General features: G+C 50.3%; 10 protein-coding genes across 10 annotated transcripts; 5 read left to right on the top strand and 5 right to left on the bottom strand.

The window, feature by feature from the left end:
- Positions 1–650: 650 nt before the first annotated feature.
- M436DRAFT_42201 (arginine N-methyltransferase 2) lies at positions 651–1,976 on the top strand (the record flags this gene model as incomplete). The annotated part of the gene is made up of 2 exons (XM_013573448.1): positions 651–1,202; positions 1,272–1,976. The coding sequence occupies 2 exons, from the start codon at positions 651–653 to the stop codon at positions 1,974–1,976; spliced, it is 1,257 nt and encodes a 418-aa protein (XP_013428902.1).
- An 86-nt stretch (positions 1,977–2,062) lies between these two features.
- On the bottom strand, positions 2,063–3,173 carry M436DRAFT_71201 (uncharacterized protein; the record flags this gene model as incomplete). The annotated part of the gene is made up of 4 exons (XM_013573756.1): positions 2,063–2,279; positions 2,332–2,572; positions 2,644–2,868; positions 2,930–3,173. 4 exons carry the CDS (start codon positions 3,171–3,173, stop codon positions 2,063–2,065), a joined length of 927 nt encoding a protein of 308 aa, XP_013429210.1.
- Positions 3,174–3,547: 374 nt separating this feature from the next.
- M436DRAFT_42742 (NAD-dependent deacetylase sirtuin-2) lies at positions 3,548–4,735 on the top strand (the record flags this gene model as incomplete). The annotated part of the gene is made up of 1 exon (XM_013573564.1): positions 3,548–4,735. One exon carries the CDS (start codon positions 3,548–3,550, stop codon positions 4,733–4,735), a length of 1,188 nt encoding a protein of 395 aa, XP_013429018.1.
- Positions 4,736–5,101: 366 nt separating this feature from the next.
- M436DRAFT_62132 (uncharacterized protein) lies at positions 5,102–5,927 on the top strand (the record flags this gene model as incomplete). Its single annotated transcript, XM_013573676.1, has 2 exons — positions 5,102–5,109; positions 5,414–5,927. 2 exons carry the CDS (start codon positions 5,102–5,104, stop codon positions 5,925–5,927), a joined length of 522 nt encoding a protein of 173 aa, XP_013429130.1.
- A 328-nt stretch (positions 5,928–6,255) lies between these two features.
- Positions 6,256–7,938, bottom strand: M436DRAFT_62131 (uncharacterized protein; the record flags this gene model as incomplete). Its single annotated transcript, XM_013573675.1, has 1 exon — positions 6,256–7,938. One exon carries the CDS (start codon positions 7,936–7,938, stop codon positions 6,256–6,258), a length of 1,683 nt encoding a protein of 560 aa, XP_013429129.1.
- A 677-nt stretch (positions 7,939–8,615) lies between these two features.
- Positions 8,616–10,388, bottom strand: M436DRAFT_80144 (glycoside hydrolase; the record flags this gene model as incomplete). Its single annotated transcript, XM_013573828.1, has 1 exon — positions 8,616–10,388. One exon carries the CDS (start codon positions 10,386–10,388, stop codon positions 8,616–8,618), a length of 1,773 nt encoding a protein of 590 aa, XP_013429282.1.
- A 729-nt stretch (positions 10,389–11,117) lies between these two features.
- On the top strand, positions 11,118–12,683 carry M436DRAFT_80143 (general substrate transporter; the record flags this gene model as incomplete). The annotated part of the gene is made up of 1 exon (XM_013573827.1): positions 11,118–12,683. One exon carries the CDS (start codon positions 11,118–11,120, stop codon positions 12,681–12,683), a length of 1,566 nt encoding a protein of 521 aa, XP_013429281.1.
- A 419-nt stretch (positions 12,684–13,102) lies between these two features.
- Positions 13,103–13,840, top strand: M436DRAFT_71197 (uncharacterized protein; the record flags this gene model as incomplete). Its single annotated transcript, XM_013573755.1, has 2 exons — positions 13,103–13,346; positions 13,407–13,840. 2 exons carry the CDS (start codon positions 13,103–13,105, stop codon positions 13,838–13,840), a joined length of 678 nt encoding a protein of 225 aa, XP_013429209.1.
- A 217-nt stretch (positions 13,841–14,057) lies between these two features.
- M436DRAFT_43080 (2-polyprenyl-6-methoxyphenol hydroxylase-like oxidoreductase) lies at positions 14,058–15,442 on the bottom strand (the record flags this gene model as incomplete). Its single annotated transcript, XM_013573630.1, has 2 exons — positions 14,058–14,397; positions 14,448–15,442. The coding sequence occupies 2 exons, from the start codon at positions 15,440–15,442 to the stop codon at positions 14,058–14,060; spliced, it is 1,335 nt and encodes a 444-aa protein (XP_013429084.1).
- A 738-nt stretch (positions 15,443–16,180) lies between these two features.
- Positions 16,181–16,776, bottom strand: M436DRAFT_62126 (uncharacterized protein; the record flags this gene model as incomplete). Its single annotated transcript, XM_013573674.1, has 2 exons — positions 16,181–16,499; positions 16,547–16,776. 2 exons carry the CDS (start codon positions 16,774–16,776, stop codon positions 16,181–16,183), a joined length of 549 nt encoding a protein of 182 aa, XP_013429128.1.
- Between the last annotated feature and the right edge of the window lie 1,549 nt (positions 16,777–18,325).

Here is an 18,325-nt window from a genome sequence, read left to right as displayed (position 1 = left end):
ATCCTAATATCACGGATACGTGTTTACGGCGGACACGTAGGAATTTCGACTTTATTCCGACACAAGTTGGCATGGTTCGGTCGGAACTGCTGGTACTTTTTGGTGCTTGGCTGACGATCTGGCCATGACGCGACCGGTGATGTAGCTGCACCTCTGCACAGCAGGACTTTGATCCCGAGCCTCGGTCGACGACCCATCCGGATAACCACTAGCCAAGTGCTCGTCCATATCCTCGGAATAGAAAGCATTCCAGGGTCGAATGTTTTCTCTGGAAAATGAATCTTTGTGCATCCGAGACAGCAGATACGTTGCCATGTCGTGTACCGAACGAACCTGGCCAATCGGATTTTGCTTCAGGGTCTTCGCCGAGAGCTTGCAACTTTTTATTACTGTCGAAACACATGATCTTTTCGAGGGATGAACGGACTACAGGGACAAGTGCTAAACACAACTTGGAGTGCATAGCATCACTGGACATAGATTATATCGATAGCTCGTAGCATGTGCCGAAGAGTGGTTGGAAGATAAGGTAGACCTCAAGTGCTGAAAGTTTGGCAAAGAGCTCCCCGCATCTTCTCCGCCTTTTTGAACTCGAGCAGAAAAATCACAATCGCGACTTTTATCATCAGTATCAAGTCACACAGCCCGACATGGCCGACATTCAAGCAATGGACATCGACACAGACACGACCGAGCAGGAGATCCTCCTCGCTGCCACCAACCATGACCTAGATTCGCTCCGCCGTCTCTTGCGCACGCCCAAAGGCTCCGCCAACGTCGTCGACTCGGACACCGGAATGACCCCTCTCCACGCCGCAATCGCTGCATGCGAGCCCGACGAAGACACTGCTCAGGATAAGAAATATATGGACATCGATGAGGCTGCTACACTCAACGACTCTGCTCTCGACGAAGACGAGGCCCTCAAGATTGTCAAATACCTGCTTGAAAATGGTGCCATCTGGAATGACTTGGACGACAACAACGAGACTCCTGGATGTCTGGCTCTGAGACTTGGCTTGAAGAAGTGCTATGAGGCTATGGTCGAGGCTGGTGTTCGTGCTGAGCTTCTCTTGAGCCGTCTCGACGGTTTCGAAATGCTGGCACAGTACGAGGACGACAGTGAAGAAGAGGAGGAAGAGGAAGGCTTCGAGATTATTGAGAACATGAATGGCGACTCTCTACAAGAATCCATGATCGAGGTTGAGGAGAGCGCCCCCGAGCTCGTTGGACCCGACGGCACTGTACCTGGCACCGACAGTGTGCCCGAGCTTGTCCAGGTTGACGAGAATGGCCAAGAGACAAAGGTCGATGTCAACAGCGAAGACTACCTTGCTTCGGAACTCACCTTCAAGGGTGACAGACTGCTGGACGCCGACAAGAACGGCGTCATGATGTCCTGGGAGACGGATATCATGCAAAAGACCGTCGACCGCCTCTGCCCCGAGCCCGGACTTCGTGTTTTGAACGTCGGTCACGGCATGGGCATCATCGACGGCATCTTCCAGGACAAGAAGGTTGCAGTCCACCACATCATCGAAGCACACCCCGATGTCCTTGCTCGCATGCGCAAAGACGGCTGGTACGAGAAGCCTGGCGTCAAGATCCACGAAGGCAAATGGCAAGACGTTATCCCCCAACTCGTCGAGCAGAACGAGGTCTTTGACGGCATCTACTTTGACACTTTTGCCGAAGAGTACAAGGCTTTGAAGGAATTCTTTACCGAGTATGTCATTGGTCTGCTTGACCCTGAAGGTCGTTTCGGTTTCTTCAACGGCCTCGGTGCCGACAGACAAGTATGCTACGATGTTTACACCAGAGTTGTCGAGATGGACCTCTTTGATGCTGGTATGGATACCGAGTTTGAGGACATTCGAATCCCAGATCTCGATGAGCAGGGTGAGTGGGAGGGTGTGCGCCGCCGCTATTGGGCACTGGACAACTACCGCTTGCCCACCTGCAAGTTTGTCGGTTGAGCAATACTTTTCGACCACTATTGATCGGTCTGCCTCCGCGCTGAGAGCAAGGCATTGCCAGGACTGCCTTCGTCTCCCAACACCTTCTAGGCCGTGTCATTGCCTGTGATGGGAAGTCTCTGGAGCCCTTTCGTCCTCATATCGCTAGGCACCAGTGTGGGGTCAAGCAAGCCAATCTGAACAAGTACGCTCGCTTGGTCCCAATAAAGCTGCTCTTGGTATAACCTGCCGCCACGGCCGCTCACGATGGACACGATAGGCACTTCCACCGACTTGTTTGTCGGTGGTACCTTTGGCAACAGCCTGTATATCTGATCAGAGCACTATGTGGCATGGGAGGAGTGCGGTTTCCTACCAAGCTATCTCCTGTGTATGTCCGAACGATATCATCATCTCGTCCACCACTCTGTCCGCGCCAACAGTGCGGCTGAGAAGACGCATCTCCAGACTAGGAAGGTTGTCGCATCTGTCGACCTCACCATAGAAAAGATCAAGCTCTTCTCTGTCAATGCCACCTGCCGAGGGTAGCTTCGGCCCATGATTGACGCAGGGTAGTTCACTCGATATGGAAACATCGAACTTTGCTTTGAATTTGTCTGTACCATTTGTTTAGTGACTCTACTCCGCTCAAATCTCATTTGGGACGGGTAGAATTGACAGATCTTACGTCTGTTGTACTCGTCCACGAGATCTTCCAAATCAACGATCATTCCAAACCCCCTCCTCAGATACGTCAACGTCCTCCCCCAACTTAGGCCGGCAGCAAACTTATCGTACTCTTCCAAATCGCTCTCTGCAAAGCCAGGACAGGTGTCCGGATACACATACGTCTTGGATGATGCAGTACCGAATGGCTGAATAGAAGCAAGATGGCAGAGTAGCGACATTGAAGCTGGATACTTGTGTGTTTGGGGAAGGGACAGCAGTGCGATAGTAGCAGATTAGAGATACACAGTGGGGAAGGGCGGATTGTTGTGCCACAGAGAGAGTGTGTTTCGCTGCGTCCCCGAAGGCTATGATGGCGTATTTATGGCCTTGTTCGAGGTCGTCTGCTAAGTGCTTGACTGCATAATTGAAGTCATTGACGTTTCCTGTGAAGGGGGTGTAAATTGTGTTGAAGCCTTGTTCTTGGAGATGCTGCAGGAAAACGGGATCAAATTCCTTATCGTCGGACAGGATATGTACGAGGTGAGACATTGTGTTAAAAATCGATTGGAGTTCGTCTTTGGTCGCACTGCTCCTGCGTATAAGGGTTCCTGCAGGTCGAGATAGCCGTTGCAGTCGTGCCCTCTTCGGAAGAACTTGCCGAGCTCCGAGTCACGATGACGCAAACTGCAGATCACGCACGAGTCAAAATCGGTCGTGAGTCTGGGGTTTCTCGATTTCGAAACAATTTGCTGCTTCAATATTTATCACCCCACCACACCCATCAGCTACCGCCGAAAATAGGATTCGCCATTCCGTTTCATCGTTGGCTTCGCGACGCTTTCAAGATAGGTCGCAAGAACAAACCGCACCGCCAGTCAGGCGCGAACAAAGACCGAGGAAAAGTTGGAAGAGGACGTCACAAGATGGGTCAAGAGGGTTCGAGTCCAGTAGACGAGAGTGCACCCTCCAAAACTCTGGAGAGCAGAACCGTCGATGGACTCGCCAAATACATCCGGGATGGACATGCAAAGCGCATCGTTGTCATGACTGGCGCAGGCATCTCGACAAGTGCTGGCATCCCTGATTTCCGCTCGCCCAACACTGGTCTCTACGCCAATCTTGCTAGACTCAACTTGCCGTATGCTGAGGCTGTTTTCGATATCTCCTTCTTCAGGGAGAATCCTACCCCCTTCTACACGCTAGCTCACGAGCTCTACCCTGGAAAATATCGTCCAACGGTCACACATTCGTTCATTCGTTTGCTGCATGAAAAGGGTCTGCTACTCAAGCTATTCACGCAAAACATCGACTGTCTGGAACGCGAGGCTGGTGTACCCGACGAGTCCATCATCGAAGCTCATGGCAGTTTCGCACGTCAGAGCTGCATCGACTGCAAGAGCCCATACCCTCAGGAAGATTTGAAGGAACATATTCAAGCCAAGACCATTCCGCGTTGTCAAAAATCTAGCTGCAACGGTCTGGTGAAGCCTGAGATTGTCTTCTTCGGTGAACAGCTACCTAGCGCCTTCTTTGACAACATCGATGTGCCAACAGAAGCCGATCTTTGCATCGTTATGGGCACTTCTCTGCAAGTACAGCCTTTCGCAAGTCTACCCAGTGCTTGTAAATCAGGCGTGCCCAGAGTCTTGATCAACATGGAAAGAGTCGGAGGTCTTGGCTCACGCTCCGACGACGTCCTACTGCTAGGTGACTGTGACGCAGGTGTTCGAAAACTCGCAAAAGCCATTGGATGGGAGGACGAACTCGAAGACATCTGGGCAAAGACGGATCCCGAATACGTTGCTGGCAGGCCCATCAAGACAAAAGACGAGATTGCCAAGGAGGCAGCCAAAAAATCACGCGACGAAAAGTTCCAGGATGAGGTCGACAAACTCACAAAGGAAGTCGACAAGACATTGGATGCATCCAAATGGCATCAGGAACAAATCAGAAGGGATCACCTTGATGGAAAGGCTGAATCCACGCCACAAGACCCAATCAAAAGTGAGAAAACCATGCGCTACGACGAGAACGCCGATGACAAGCAAAAGGCACCTACCAATGGTCTCGGTCATGTTTTCCCTCACATCAACGAAAAGTCTTCGCTATGAGATGGCAATTCTCTCTTCTCTCTGTTTTTGTCATGCTCAGATACAATGATACCCCTTTTATGTAACTCTACATTAGCTCTCTCGGAACCGAATTCGCGCGGGCTTTTGTGATACATGAGCTTTCGATGTATAATCATGCTGTGGTGCCGTTAGCGGTATGGGAACTTGATCGACAGGCGCTGCGTTATATGTCGCAGCATTCAATAAGGTTGTCATGACTCGCGGACTTTGTCAGCCGCTTCTACCACAGTATCTACAAAACGCGCCCTGTCCACGACATCATGGTCAGGATCAAACATTTGTTCTCAAACTTTCTACTTGCGATTGGTGTCTCTTGTACCACTCGTGTCGTGACAAACCGAAACCATGCTCAGGTGAGTGTTACTGCCTCTTATGCAATTCTTTACTAGCTGCTTTTTTCTTCTTTTTTTTTTTGCTAACTGTTCACAACAGACGATTCTCTAAGCTCATGACCCGAGTCTTTGGATCTACTGCTTCAATACCCCAACATGTCGAGAGTAGAGCGCCGACTGCCAAAATAGATTATACGTCACTCGGACACTCGAAGAAAGAGCTGCCCGCATGGACACCAGCGAAAGAAATAAATGTTACCGCCTCTTCAAACCCAAACTGGAAATAAGGCCAAGGAACATAAATCGACCCTTTTGAGTCTGGCAGACCAATGTTTTACAACTACACTTTTCTCATCTCGAGTATTGCCCCCCGCCCCATCGGTTCCGTCAGCACAATATCCTCCGATGGCAAACACAACTTAGCTCCATTCAGTTACTTCCAAGTCGTGGACCATGACCCTCCAGTCTTTGTCATCGGCTTCTCTGGACGCGCTGAAAGGCCCAAAGATACTTTGCGCAACTTGAAGGAGACGGGCGAATGTACTTTCAACATTGTTTCTGAAGATATTCTTGAAGCTGTCAATGTAACTTCAGTGGATGCACCGTATGGTGTCTCTGAATGGGCGCTTTCTGGGCTCACGAAAGCTGATAGCACTACTGTCAAGGCTCCCAGGGTCAGGGAATCAGTGGTCTCTATCGAGGGTAGACTTTGCGAGATCGTTGACTACAACACTTCGAGAAAGCCGGTGGGTGCTCATGGTGCTTTGGCCGTTATCGAGGCGACTAGGTTTTGGGTTGCTGAAAGCGCCGTTGATGAAAACGCAGTCATGTTGAGCTGAATCTGTTGCGACCTGTTGGCCAGCTTGGAGGGATTTCGTATGCTCGCGTTATTGACACTTTCGAGTTGCCGAGAACCAATTGGATGGCTTCAATGGCGAACTAGGGCCGGAGCTTCAAGGGTTTGCAGAGAAACACGATGCTGAACCTATAGCGCACGGATCTAAGAAGAGGTAGACCGCGTCATTCCTATATGGTCTAATGTGGTGTGCAGCCCAGCATGGCGTCTCAGTTGATTAGCTGGACGTTATGTCTTGTGTTCATGTTTGAAATATCAAGAGAAACATTCCATTCGTACTCAGGTATAAGAGATCGAGTGGTATTACTTCTTCACCAGTCCGTCGAAGATATATCGTATGCGAGCGCAGGCCCAAAGAAGCTACTCGCCTGATCGTCATGGAGTACCTGATCAGCCATGGTAGCCTCATTGCTCTCTATAGAGCTTCTCTCTCTATTCGTGTCTGGTGAATCATATGTGACGTCCGTGATGCGCGGCTGAATGGAAGATCCAAGTCCGATACTCGACAGTCGAGACTGCAGCAAAGGTAGAAGTGTCTTGTTGCCACCTCTGAATCTGCCAATGATGTTTGTCAGATGAACAAGCAAATCCTGAGGGCCGAGCTGCAGTGACGAGGTCTGCGATTGTTGCGGGTTCAAGGTTATGATATCGGCGACCGAGTTCGTGACTTCGAAAAGCTTGATCTCCATCCCAGGACCATGGGCTTCTAGTGTATCAATGGACATGGTGGAGATATTTGACAGCAAGTCCTTCGCGAGCGAGATAGGAAAGAAGACACTTCGGATATCGTCGGTCGAGTTTGCCGTCATGACGACCTTGTTGATAGCCATTTTCCAAAACATCAGGCGAAGCCATTGTTGTGTCACCGACAGATCAGCCTTCTGTAGATCGTGGTGATTCTGCGTTGAGATTGGAATCCTCATCAATTCGTTGTTGAATGAAATCAAGCTCTCTGCTGTCAAGCTGCCGTTGGAGCCTTCGCAGAACGACTTGAACATTCTGCATAGCATAATGAGTGGAGATAGCACAGAGGGCTGGCTCTCTACATCCAGCTCTGGCATATCAGGATCGACTGTCATGACACAAGGAATGTCATGTTGTGTCGCGTGCGCTCTCTCAGTGATGAAAAGAATCCAGAACATGCGAAGGTGATCCTGTTTCTCGTTGAGTATGATCTCGTCATAATGAGAAGGCCTATGTAGATCGAGTATATAGGCGAGAGTAACGGCTTCTCTGAGCAGCAGTGTGCTGGTCGTCAGACGACCAAGGTTCGTGTAAGCGACGTGCATAAAGAAACTTGTGGCCAAGAAATCCATGCTTGGGCTCTCGCGATAATCATACTGTCGTCGGAGATCCTCAATTTCTGTAAGCATGGCAATGGGCTCGAGTACATCCCCACAGGGGCCAAGGACTGAGAGTTGTAATTGGACCATTGTAGCTGCGCAGACACTACAAGCCAGCATGTATGCGCATACATCAGACTCCGTAGCCTGTAGTCTTGCCAGGAGCAAATTCTTGTTCACGATTGGCCAGACTGAAAAGAGCTTGTAGTGATAGATGTCCAGATATGGCTCGAGGAGGACTGGTTTGATGCGAAATGGCCACGGCGGAGTTTGCGGCGCGTCCAGAGAAGGTGGCTGGTCATCAGAAATAGCTGAGAAGTCGATATTCAATTCCGGAGAGTAAAATCCATCGATTGTATACGAAGATTGATCAGCGGTCGTGGGTGTCGCTCCGAGATGATCGAGGCTGGTTTCGTCGTTGCGATACGCGAAGGCGTTGCTCCGTTCGGATTGCAGTCTCTCAAGATTGTGGCCTTTGACTGTCTTCAGCCGGTCAAGTGTCTTCTTGCGCACACCTTTTGGACCAGATTTGATTCTTTGCCTCAAGCGTGTACATTCCATGGACGACCTCGAGCAGGCAGCGCATGGTGCTTGGCCGTCGCACTTGACACGTCGTACCGAACACGCATCGCACACACGTCTCCTATCCATCATCAAGCGACCGGCAGCTGAGCACAAGGACGCACGGTGAGGAATTCATCATCGTTCGAAGATGATGTTCGAAATATCGAAGTGATGGTTGTCAGAATTGGAACGCTCAAGCGGGGTCGATCGTGTTGTTGTCATGTTACTAACGAAGCAAGAAGCTACCACTCCCGGAAGCTTATGCAACCTCAACCCTCAGGTTTCTCTTGAGACTCGTTCCTCGTTTGCACCATACTGAGGGAAGTGCAGACATAACTGCCATGTCTTCTCCAGGTCGTCCTGTGTGACGAATTCTCGTCTATACATGTACAATCTGAGCACCGAACCACGAACTTCCGGCTTCCGAGCATGCGCTACTGAGAGGCTCTCCATACCTGAGATGCACAGCAATGCAGCTATCTTCATGATTGCGGGTACTGAGACGACTGTAACACTACTCAGGTGACTTTATGTCCTGTCAAGCAGCAAATAGAAGTGAGAGTATCGAGGAGGAATGGAGGCAGCTGGTACGTGGGACGCAGACTATTTTCAAAATCTCCGTCATGAGACTGGTTCTCCGAGGGAATCGCGACAATAGTGAGCTGCATGAGGCACCGAGTAGACAACATACATAGGGTCACGTACGAGAACACAATACACGGGGATCTGATCATATTCTGGACTACTCAATCATCTATATACAATCAAAGACGAGGCAAGGAAGCAACTTTGCCTTGAGCAATAGCAAAGGCTTCGAAAGGCCTCAGCTTCAGTAGACCATCCTGTGCGTCCACACCAGTATAGTTGGAAATCAGTACATCCTTCATGTTGAAGCCAGCCGGCAACATCCAGTCTACCTCATGCTGACGGAAATTGCAAACCACCAATACGCTTTGCTTTTTGAAAGAACGTTCGTATGCAAAGACATCCTCATGCTCTGTATCAACCATCTGGAAGTCGCCATACACAAAGACGTCCAGCATCTGTTTGCGAAGGCCCAGTATGCTTCTCCAGTACTCGAAGGAACTTCCCTGCACACCGACTTGCGCCTCAGCATTGCAAGCATCGTATGTGTCGTTGACGCGGAACCAAGGCTCGCCTGTGGTGAAGCCCGCATGCCGATCCGCTGTCCACTGCATGGGCGTGCGTGCATTGTCTCTTGATTTGATATGATATTGTTGTTTCGTGATGGACTGCAAATCTTTGTCGTGTGGACGGACCTCGCAGAGCTCGTTCCAGTGGTTTAGGGTTTCCAAGTCCCTAAACTCATCCATGTTCCAGTGCTCAGGAATATTAGACATGCCGAGCTCTTGACCTTGGTATAGGAAGACGGTCCCACTTTGTAGTCCTAGGAACGTGGCAAACATCTTGGCTGCTAGTGTACGGTGCTCAGGGTTGTCGGATGCCCATCGAGAGACTGTTCTGGGTTGATCGTGGTTCTCGAGGTAGAGAGCGTTCCAACCGCCATTGCCGTACATGAAGCTCTGCCACTTTGAGACTATGTCCTTGAGCTCTGTCATCTGCCAGTCTTTCGGGCTGAACTTGCCGCCAGGGCCGTGATCCATATCGACCACATCAAAGTTGAAGATCATGTTCAGCTCTTTTCTGTCGTAGCCAACGCACTTGAGAATCTCCTCTGGATCGCTGATCCATGGCATCTCACCGACAGAGAACGCGTTGTATTGGTCAAGTATGCCGCCCAGCTCTTGTAGGTACTCGTGAATGCGAGGTCCGTTTGCGTAGTGTTCACAGCCGTGGTGGAATGTCTGGTTAGGGTCGGATATCGTAGCATCAGGGAAAGATTGGTCCTTGCTGATCAGGTTGATCACATCGAGACGAAAGCCATCGACGCCCTTATCGAGCCACCAACGAACGGTCTCGTAGACGGCAGAACGCATCTCGTCACACTCCCAGTTGAGATCCGGTTGTGTCTTGTCGAAGAGGTGCAGGTAGTATTGGTCTGACGGTTCATCGTACTCCCAAGCACTACCGCCAAAGTATGAGCTCCAGTTGTTTGGCGGTTGGCGGTTGCCTTTACTGTCATGCTTGGGGTGACGCCAGATGTACCAATCGCGATATGCGTTTTGCTTGGATGACCGAGATTGTTGGAACCATGCGTGTTGATCGGAAGTGTGGTTGACGACCAAATCCATCAAGAACTTGAGTCCTCTCTGATGCAACCCATCGATCAAGCGGTCGACATCCTCCATTGTTCCGTATCTTGCATCGATGTCCTTGTAATCCGAGATGTCGTAGCCCATGTCGACTTGAGGGCTTTTGTAGATAGGACAACACCAAACGACATCCACCCCCAAAGCTTTGATGTAGTCGAGCTTCTCGATGATGCCGCCTAGATCACCGAAACCATCTCCGTTCGAATCTTTGAAAGAAGATGGGTAGATCTGGTAAACGCTGGCCTCTTTCCACCAAGCGCGTTGCACCTGGTCAGTGCCGGACGGGTGCGAGGAAAGCGCCATGGATGTGACGAGTCAGAATGAGTGCAGAAACGAGAAGGGATTGTAGACAATGGAAGAACGAGAAACGAGGACGACAGCTACCTAAGTACCATAACAAAACACCAGAGATCGGCACCGCCCACACAAACCATCAATGTCGCCCTGTGGGGCCATTTCTACTCCATAAAAGTTGAGAGGCGGAGCATTCCTTGTCCTCGTGTGTACCCTGGGGACTCATCGCGAAGACTCTCGCAGAGATTGTCGTAACCGTTGAGCGTCACAAGATACAGAAATCAGCCACGAGCACAGAGTTCAAGGGTGGCGGCAGCAATGATTTTCGCAAAGCGAGTTGCAATGACTCTCGTGTCAATTCTCGCGATGATTCTCGCATCAATTGTCGCATTCAAGCTGCTGTCCCCGGCACGCGGTGAACCTCGCAAAGATTTTCGCAGAAATTGTCGCGTTCGCTCCCCGCCACTTCCGATGACCGCTCCCGTGGGGACTCCACGCCCTTTCCTCATGAACCTCAATGCCATCTTGTGACTTGAGACCCGTCTCGCCGGTATAGTCTTTGCGCCACCGAGATGACTCCGGTATACATGCGTTGCTCCATACAAGTATAAAGAGATGGATCGCCAACCCCAGAGTACCCCAGAATCAACCACCAGCAGATCAATCGTCTTCCAGCCATAACGGGCCTTCCTCCACAATCAAGTCAATCCTACTTACCTCTTATCCCTATCCCAAATAATGGGTGGCCCAGCAGGTGTCGTCGCAGCCAGTGGCAGCGAAGTATACAAGACCCTCCGCAACAATGTCAATTCCAAATGGATGAAGGATCCAGGACTCCGCAGACTCAACTTCGGTGTTGCTACCATGTTCGCATCTGCCGCAGCCAACGGATATGACGGCTCCTTGATCAACGGACTGCTTGCCATCCCTTACTTCAACCACAATCTCGGAGATCCCAGCTCAAGCCTTCTCGGTTTGACCCTTGCCGGTATCAGTCTCGGTGGTCTTCCCTCTTTCATCCCGGCATCATATGTCAGTGACTTCATGGGACGTCGCTTTACTGTCTTCCTTGGCTCATTCATCATGCTGGCTGCATCTGTCATCCAGTGTGCCACCTCCGGCATCTACGCTTTCCTCGGCACTCGTATCATGCTCGGTGTCGGACTGGGTTTCTCTCAAACGGCCGCACCACCTCTCACCACCGAGATCGCCCATCCCAGACACAGAGCCAATGTCACCAATTTGTTCCAAGCTACCTGGTACTGGGGCGCCATCTTGTCTGCCAGCATTGCGCTTGGCACCTTGTTCCTGGACAACAGCTGGAGCTGGCGCATCCCTTGTCTTCTTCAGGGTCTTTTCCCGGCTATCCAGTGTCTCGGTCTCCTCATCGTACCCGAATCACCTAGATGGCTGATCTCAAAGGGTCGTGATCAAGAAGCTCTTGACATTCTGGCCAAGTACCATGCGAACGGCGACAAAGATGACGAGCTTGTTCAGTACGAGTTTCAAGAGATCTGCCAGGCAATCGAACTGGAACGTCAGGCAGCAAAGACAACCGGTTGGTCAAGTTTCTTCGCTACCAAGGGCAACCGCCATCGCTTCCTCATCTGTATCCTTGTCGGCTTTATGATCCAATGGGCTGGCAATGGCATTGTAAGCTATTACCTGGCCCCTATCCTTAAAAGTGTGGGTATCACAAGTTCCGTGACTCAAGCGGGTATCAACCTTGCACTTCAATTCTGGAACGCCATCCTTGCTTTCGCCGGCGCACTCGCCGCTGAACGCTTTGGACGCCGACCTCTGTGGCTGCTCTCTGCCAGTGGCATGCTGGCTTCTTTCATCGTCGTCACAGCTCTCAGTGCCACTTTTGCCGAACACGGCATCAAAGCTGCGGGAGGTGCAACAGTCGCTTTCCTCTTCATCTTCTTCGGCTTCTACGACATCGCATTCACGCCTCTTTCCATTGCTTATCCAGTTGAGATTCTGCCATTCCATCTCCGCTCCAAGGGTCTGTCTGTCAACCTTACCACGGTCTTCGCCGCCGGCTTCTTCAATCAATATGTCAACCCCATTGCTCTGGACGCCATTCAGTGGAAGTTCTACTTTGTCTACATTGCCACACTTGCAGCTATGATCCCGATCATCTGGTTCGTGTTCCCAGAGACCAAGGGCAGAACTCTGGAGGAGATTGCTGTCGTCTTCGACGGAGCAGATGCGCACAGAGATTTTCACTCCGCCTCATTCCCTGACGAGAAGACTACCGAAGATAAGGAGTTCACTGCCAACATTGAGTACGTTAAGTGACGTTTGAGCGTGAGGATGTAGGAGATCTCGGCGTTGCCAAGATAACCAGGCGGAGGGATATGTGTGCGGGAGTGTACATAAATTGTATTTCGAGACTGTTTATACTCACCGCGTCCATATAACGAAGTTTGAGTCAATCTCCGCCCATAGTAAACCCCTTCTGTATCGTGACCAGATCTAGGTGGCTAGGCAACGCCCTGTGAGGCTGTGGAGGTCCGAAAGGCATCGGGTGTGTTCGAATATGACGGCCTACGGATTTAGCTATCTCCGCTCAGGCCCTTTACTATAAGGTTGACAGTCCCTGGCAAGCAAAACATATCGACAAACGGCTACCAGCTAATTGAATACTTACTACCATTCTTGTTGCATGTTGGCTACGTCGTAGACCATCTCACTCATCATCATCAACAACATCATACATGGCCCACATTATCGTTACAGGCGCGACGGGCCTAGCTGGCTCTGCCTTTCTCGCAGAATGTCTTGCATCTCCCGCAATTGCTAAAGTGAGCATCCTTTCACGCCGCCCTGCTGAGTTCGCGAAAGCCGATCCAAAAGCCCACATTGTCATTCACTCGGGCTACTCCTCATATCCGTCCTCGGCTCTTGAGCAAATCCGTGGTGCAACAGGCTGCATCTGGGCGCAAGGCAAAAGCTCTATTGGTATTTAAACCGACGAATATACAACATTGACTCACGACTGGCCACTTGCTGCTGCCAAAGCAATGGCCGACCTACCAGAGCACGGAGGAGATTTTAAATTCGTCTATATCAGTGACGAAGGCGCCGACACCACTGAGAAGTCTTCTCAGATGTTTGGAAGAGTCAAAGGTCTTACAGAGAAAGATCTACTTGCTATGGCGACTACGAAGCCAGCACTGAGTGTTTATAATCTTCGACCTGGTGTTATCGATCCGATGGGCAACGACCCGAGGAACAACAAGCCTTTCAGTATCGTGGGTGACTTGCTGGTACCAATCTTAGGGCCAGTGCTTAGCCTTGTCTATCCTTCTATGCATACGCCTACGAAAAGCTTGGCTGAAGTCTCTGTTCGACTTGCCGTTGGAGACGGTCAACCGTTAACAGAAGCATGGGGAACAGAAGCAGACGGACGGACATTGAGGAACACGGCTATCAGAAGGTTCGCAGGCCTGTAAAACTCGACGTCGGTAGTCTACCGCTGGGAAAAGCTGAAGTCAAGTGGGTGACATGTTCAAGTAGTCATCCTCGTGATAGACTGCGGTCACGATGCTAGAGTGGAGGACTAAGCTTAATGTAATGCGCATGAAAAGTTGACATTCGAGTCTAGCATTATACACAAGTCATTTTCCACAGTCAACTATTTGGTGCTGCAGTTTCCAACGAGCACGTTCCTCAAATCTCTTTCTTGACCACGAAATCATACTGCTTGAACTTCCGCACTTGTGCGGGTGGTCCTTTGAACCGGCTAAGCAGGTTGATGATACTGGACCAATAGATTGCAGCGCAGAAGATTCTGAGCAAACAAGCTCCCCAGAAAGTTTGGGGATGAAAAAGATGAGGCATACCGGGAGCCAGTTTCTGAGCTTTCGTCACAAGCGGCCGCATGTTCTCCTCGTATTGCTCGAAAGCGAGGTCATGTTGGTCCGGATGGCTGATCAGAGAGCCGGCGAGATGATAAGCACCGGCCAATGCAAGTGTTGTGCCCATTCCTGAGAATGGAGAGGCGCAGTGTCTACGATGATTGTCAGTAAGTGTGGATGAATCGGACAGAAGATGACGTACCCGGCATCACCCAACAACACGACCCTGCCCTTGCTCCATTTTTCCAGCTTGACTTGCGCTGTACAATCAAAGTAGAAGTCATCTGCTGCCCTTACAGCATCCTTGAGCCTAGACTCTTGCCAGAAGATACCGTTCAACTTCTCCAAGACTAGTCTTTTTTGCAATACAACATCTCTCTCTGAGCCTCTCATCTCTCGCGCAATTGCTCCGCTCTTGTCGGCAAGGAGAACAAGCATAGTACTTTTGTCCTTTGTACCCGAAGGACGGAGCATCACGCTCATCCCCCTTGGTGAGTGGTACCAGGATCTCCACTCTCCGTCTGCGGCCTCCTTTTTTGTGCTGAAGAAAGCACCATACATTTCCAGTTGTTTCAGGCAGCCATCTTGCGCCTGTCCCCAGGCCAGCTGTCGAGTTCTGCTGTGAAGACCGTCTGAACCGACGACCAAGTCATATGATCTTTCGCCTGCCTTAGTGAGTCGAACATGCACTTTGTCGTCGTCCTGATCCAAGTGCTCGATGGTGTCATTGAAGACAAACTCGATACCCGCTCCACCCCTTGCTTCGACGTCTTTGCTGACCCTCTTCGCCTTTCCCAAGAGGATCTCTGCAAGTCTGCCGCGTAGAATCTCGACATCGGAGGTTCCAGTCTCTACTTTTCCAGTCTTGTCGGCTGCGTATTGCGCCCAGATCCTGTTGTTTGCATCGACAATCTTCACGCCTTCTTCACCAGTAGTGGTTTCCTTGATCTCGTCCGTAAGTCCGAGTATGTTGATGATGTGTTTGCCAATACCACGAATGTCGATGTTTTGACCAGAGCCAAGGGCGGCAGTGTTGCGTTCGAGGATAGTGACCTGAGGAAGTCTCGCGACAGACTGAGGAGAAGAAAGCAAGAGTGTTGCGAGCACTGGTCCTGCTATTCCACAACCGACGATCAGGATGTTTTGACGCGCCCTAGAGTTTGTGGTACCACTGTGAAGAGGTGGGGAAGTCGACATGGTCTCAACTGTTTGCAGCTGGTCTGCAATTGGTGATGAGAAGTTGATTAACTCTATCCTGGATTTCAAGTAGTATGAAGTGGTATGTCCATAATGCAGAATATGGGAAGTTGCTGTGGTTTATGTAGAGTGGCTTCGGGGTCGACAGTAGTCATCTCGGGACCGAAGGTACAAAGCTCGGGACCGAGAGGGCACGTTGGGTTCCAGGCTTCAGCGAAAATCCTCCAGCCACGTCTTCATCGATCCTTACATCGATGTGCAGACTCTGAGTATCGGATGTCATCTGTCGCTTGCTCATCTTATGCGAGCGGCCACGCAACATCTGTATTGACTCCCAAGGGGTGTGCGTCACAAGACATGGCCGCCGCTGCATACAAAACTTTGGTGACAAGTCAAATTAGCCAGCTTGTGAGAATAACCACAGTCACTCGTGCGGCCGTATTGCATCACAAATCGCTTCTGAATTTTATAAAACGCCGAGCGCATTGCGTGTATCGAATGAAACCAAATGACGAGATAGTTAATCAACTGATCAACCAAATGAACTGGTGGGCCGCGGACCTAGACAAGCTCCTCTCATAAGCCATGTCAATCATCTTCGTCTGCGCGATCGAATCCTGGCCAGTAACCCACTTCCACGTTCATGCCTGCTGTGCCCGAACATGCGATACGAGCTTGCGTGCACTTGTCACAAGTCAGAAGATTTACAGAGAGTCAACAGTCGTCTGAGATGCCTTATCAGTTGTCAAACCCAGGACGTGGTACCGGTGCTACTGCATTGAGATATACGGCTATGTTTGGTGCTGTGCTTCGACAGAACATGATCCCGATACTTCCTGCTTTGGCATTCCTTTCAAGGATGGCAAGGACAGCCGAGGTATGCATTATCTGCATTGCATTTTCCACCAGACGTAGTACAATCACCACAGTCCGCACCGCCACATCTAGAGTCTGAGCAGCTGCTGATATCGAAGCAGAAGGCACACTCCTTGTCTCCGCCTTCGCAGTATCCTGTGCCCCGACCTGCACCATCGCTATAGCCATCGCAGCTGCAACACTGTAGTCAGCAAGAGCTAATCATAACCCAGTAGAAAATTGGCTTACCTGGAGCAACTTTGGCTGATACCTTCATCATCGCAATCGCCACAGAGGTCGAGACACCCGAGCAAGCAACCCGAACAGAAAGCTCCGGCGCCGCTATCTCCACCGTTAGGAGCGCATGTGTTCGAGCATCCATTGCGACACTCTGCACAGTTCTGACGTTGCGAGTCGTCGCAGGCAATGGTGACTGCGGCGAACAAAGCCAGCACGGAAATCCACAGAGTAGAGCGCATTGTGATTTGCGTAACTGATAGAGAGTTGACTTCGGATAGGAGGAAAGAATGAGTCCTTGTGATAGAGAGATGAGGAGATGAGGTGCTCAACTCAGTTCAATTGCGTTCGATCAGGGTATATATATCCATGTAGCATCGCAGCATGATTGGACTTGTTGCTCGATTTGGAGAATATTGTTGCAAGTGATACCTGTCTCCTTCAGGGAATCCGAGGGAGAAGGATTCCTATCTTTTGTCTATCCTTCTGGAAGGGGTATGGATCTCTGCGATGTACAACCCCAGATTCACGATGACGGTGCCTAGGCTGATGGCGCTGGTCCCATTCTGGCAACCCGCATCAGAAGGATTCCCATGCTCTATACATTACCCCAGAGTTAGTCAAGATCCACATGATTCACAAATTCAAGAGGATGATGATCACGCTCCTGATGTCGATGCAAAAGGAGTTCGTTCTGATTCTGGCAACCCGTACAAGAAGAGTTTCTCAGTTCCTCCTTCCTACTTCGATTGGTCAGAGGTCAGTCTATATAATCTTTGAATCCTACGGCAAAATGTTGATCCTATACCTACACCCGGCATACCTGAGGTGGAATTAGATAAACCCGCGGACAAAAAGTGTATGTTATATTCTTCGGTGGCAAATGGTGTTTGCACGGTATTAAGGTAGGTATTGAAACACACGGCGAGGACTGTACATGTCTGTTCGATATTCCGTCGCAACCAACGGCCTTATCTATACCTACTGTGTCCTGGCCGCTGACGTGACTGAATTGAGTAATTGTGGTCTGGCATTTGCCATCACCTCTTCACCATACATGATCACCGCTTTCGCTGGTTCCAAGGCTGCGGAAGGATTCTTGCTCCATGTCAACTGGCGCTTTCGGTACCCAGAAAGTGTTTGGTTATGCTCAGACAGGGATGTTGGCAGCAGGTGTTGGACTGATGGGTCTTTCCTTGATCTGGATCTGCTTCATCAAGAACTTGAACCTATCCAAGATGAAGCAGACCAAAGGTGTTGTTCTATGATCCATCTGTAGATCTTTTTGATAGGATCCGAAGTAAGCGAGGCACGCATGTATCTAGCCGACAAAGCTTAGGAAAGCGTATCTTTTAGTTTGTGGTAGGCAACGATGAATATTTCTGTTCAATTCACCCGACACTCACGTTGATTGTCCTCACCCGTGTCATTTACATGATCAGGCTTGTGCGCTTGAAGATATCCCAAGCCAGGTAGTTGTCGAAACAACGCGCAAGCACTCTGCGTGCGGGACAGACACAGCCTCAGGCCAAGTCATCACTTTTCTGATTGGTAGCCCATGGAAGAATGATGCGACACCATAACAGTACATGTCGTTCGTTGACGAAGATTGGGCATATCAGGTTGCAAAGTATTGAGGTGTGCCTTTGATCTGGCAAAGCCTCCACGTTTGCGACAGCTGTGATACGGCGAGTACGGTGAATACGACATATACGGGATGAATACGGCGTTATACGACTATCTTCATCTATACACCTGAGATTCAAGGAGTGATGGCTGCCTGCTGAATCA

Source organism: Aureobasidium namibiae (assembly GCF_000721765.1).
Source record: "Aureobasidium namibiae CBS 147.97 unplaced genomic scaffold scaffold_5, whole genome shotgun sequence".
Lineage (NCBI taxonomy): Eukaryota > Fungi > Ascomycota > Dothideomycetes > Dothideales > Saccotheciaceae > Aureobasidium > Aureobasidium namibiae.
The sequence above is the reverse complement of the archived record's forward strand: the minus strand, read 5'-3'. Positions and strand labels throughout refer to the sequence as shown.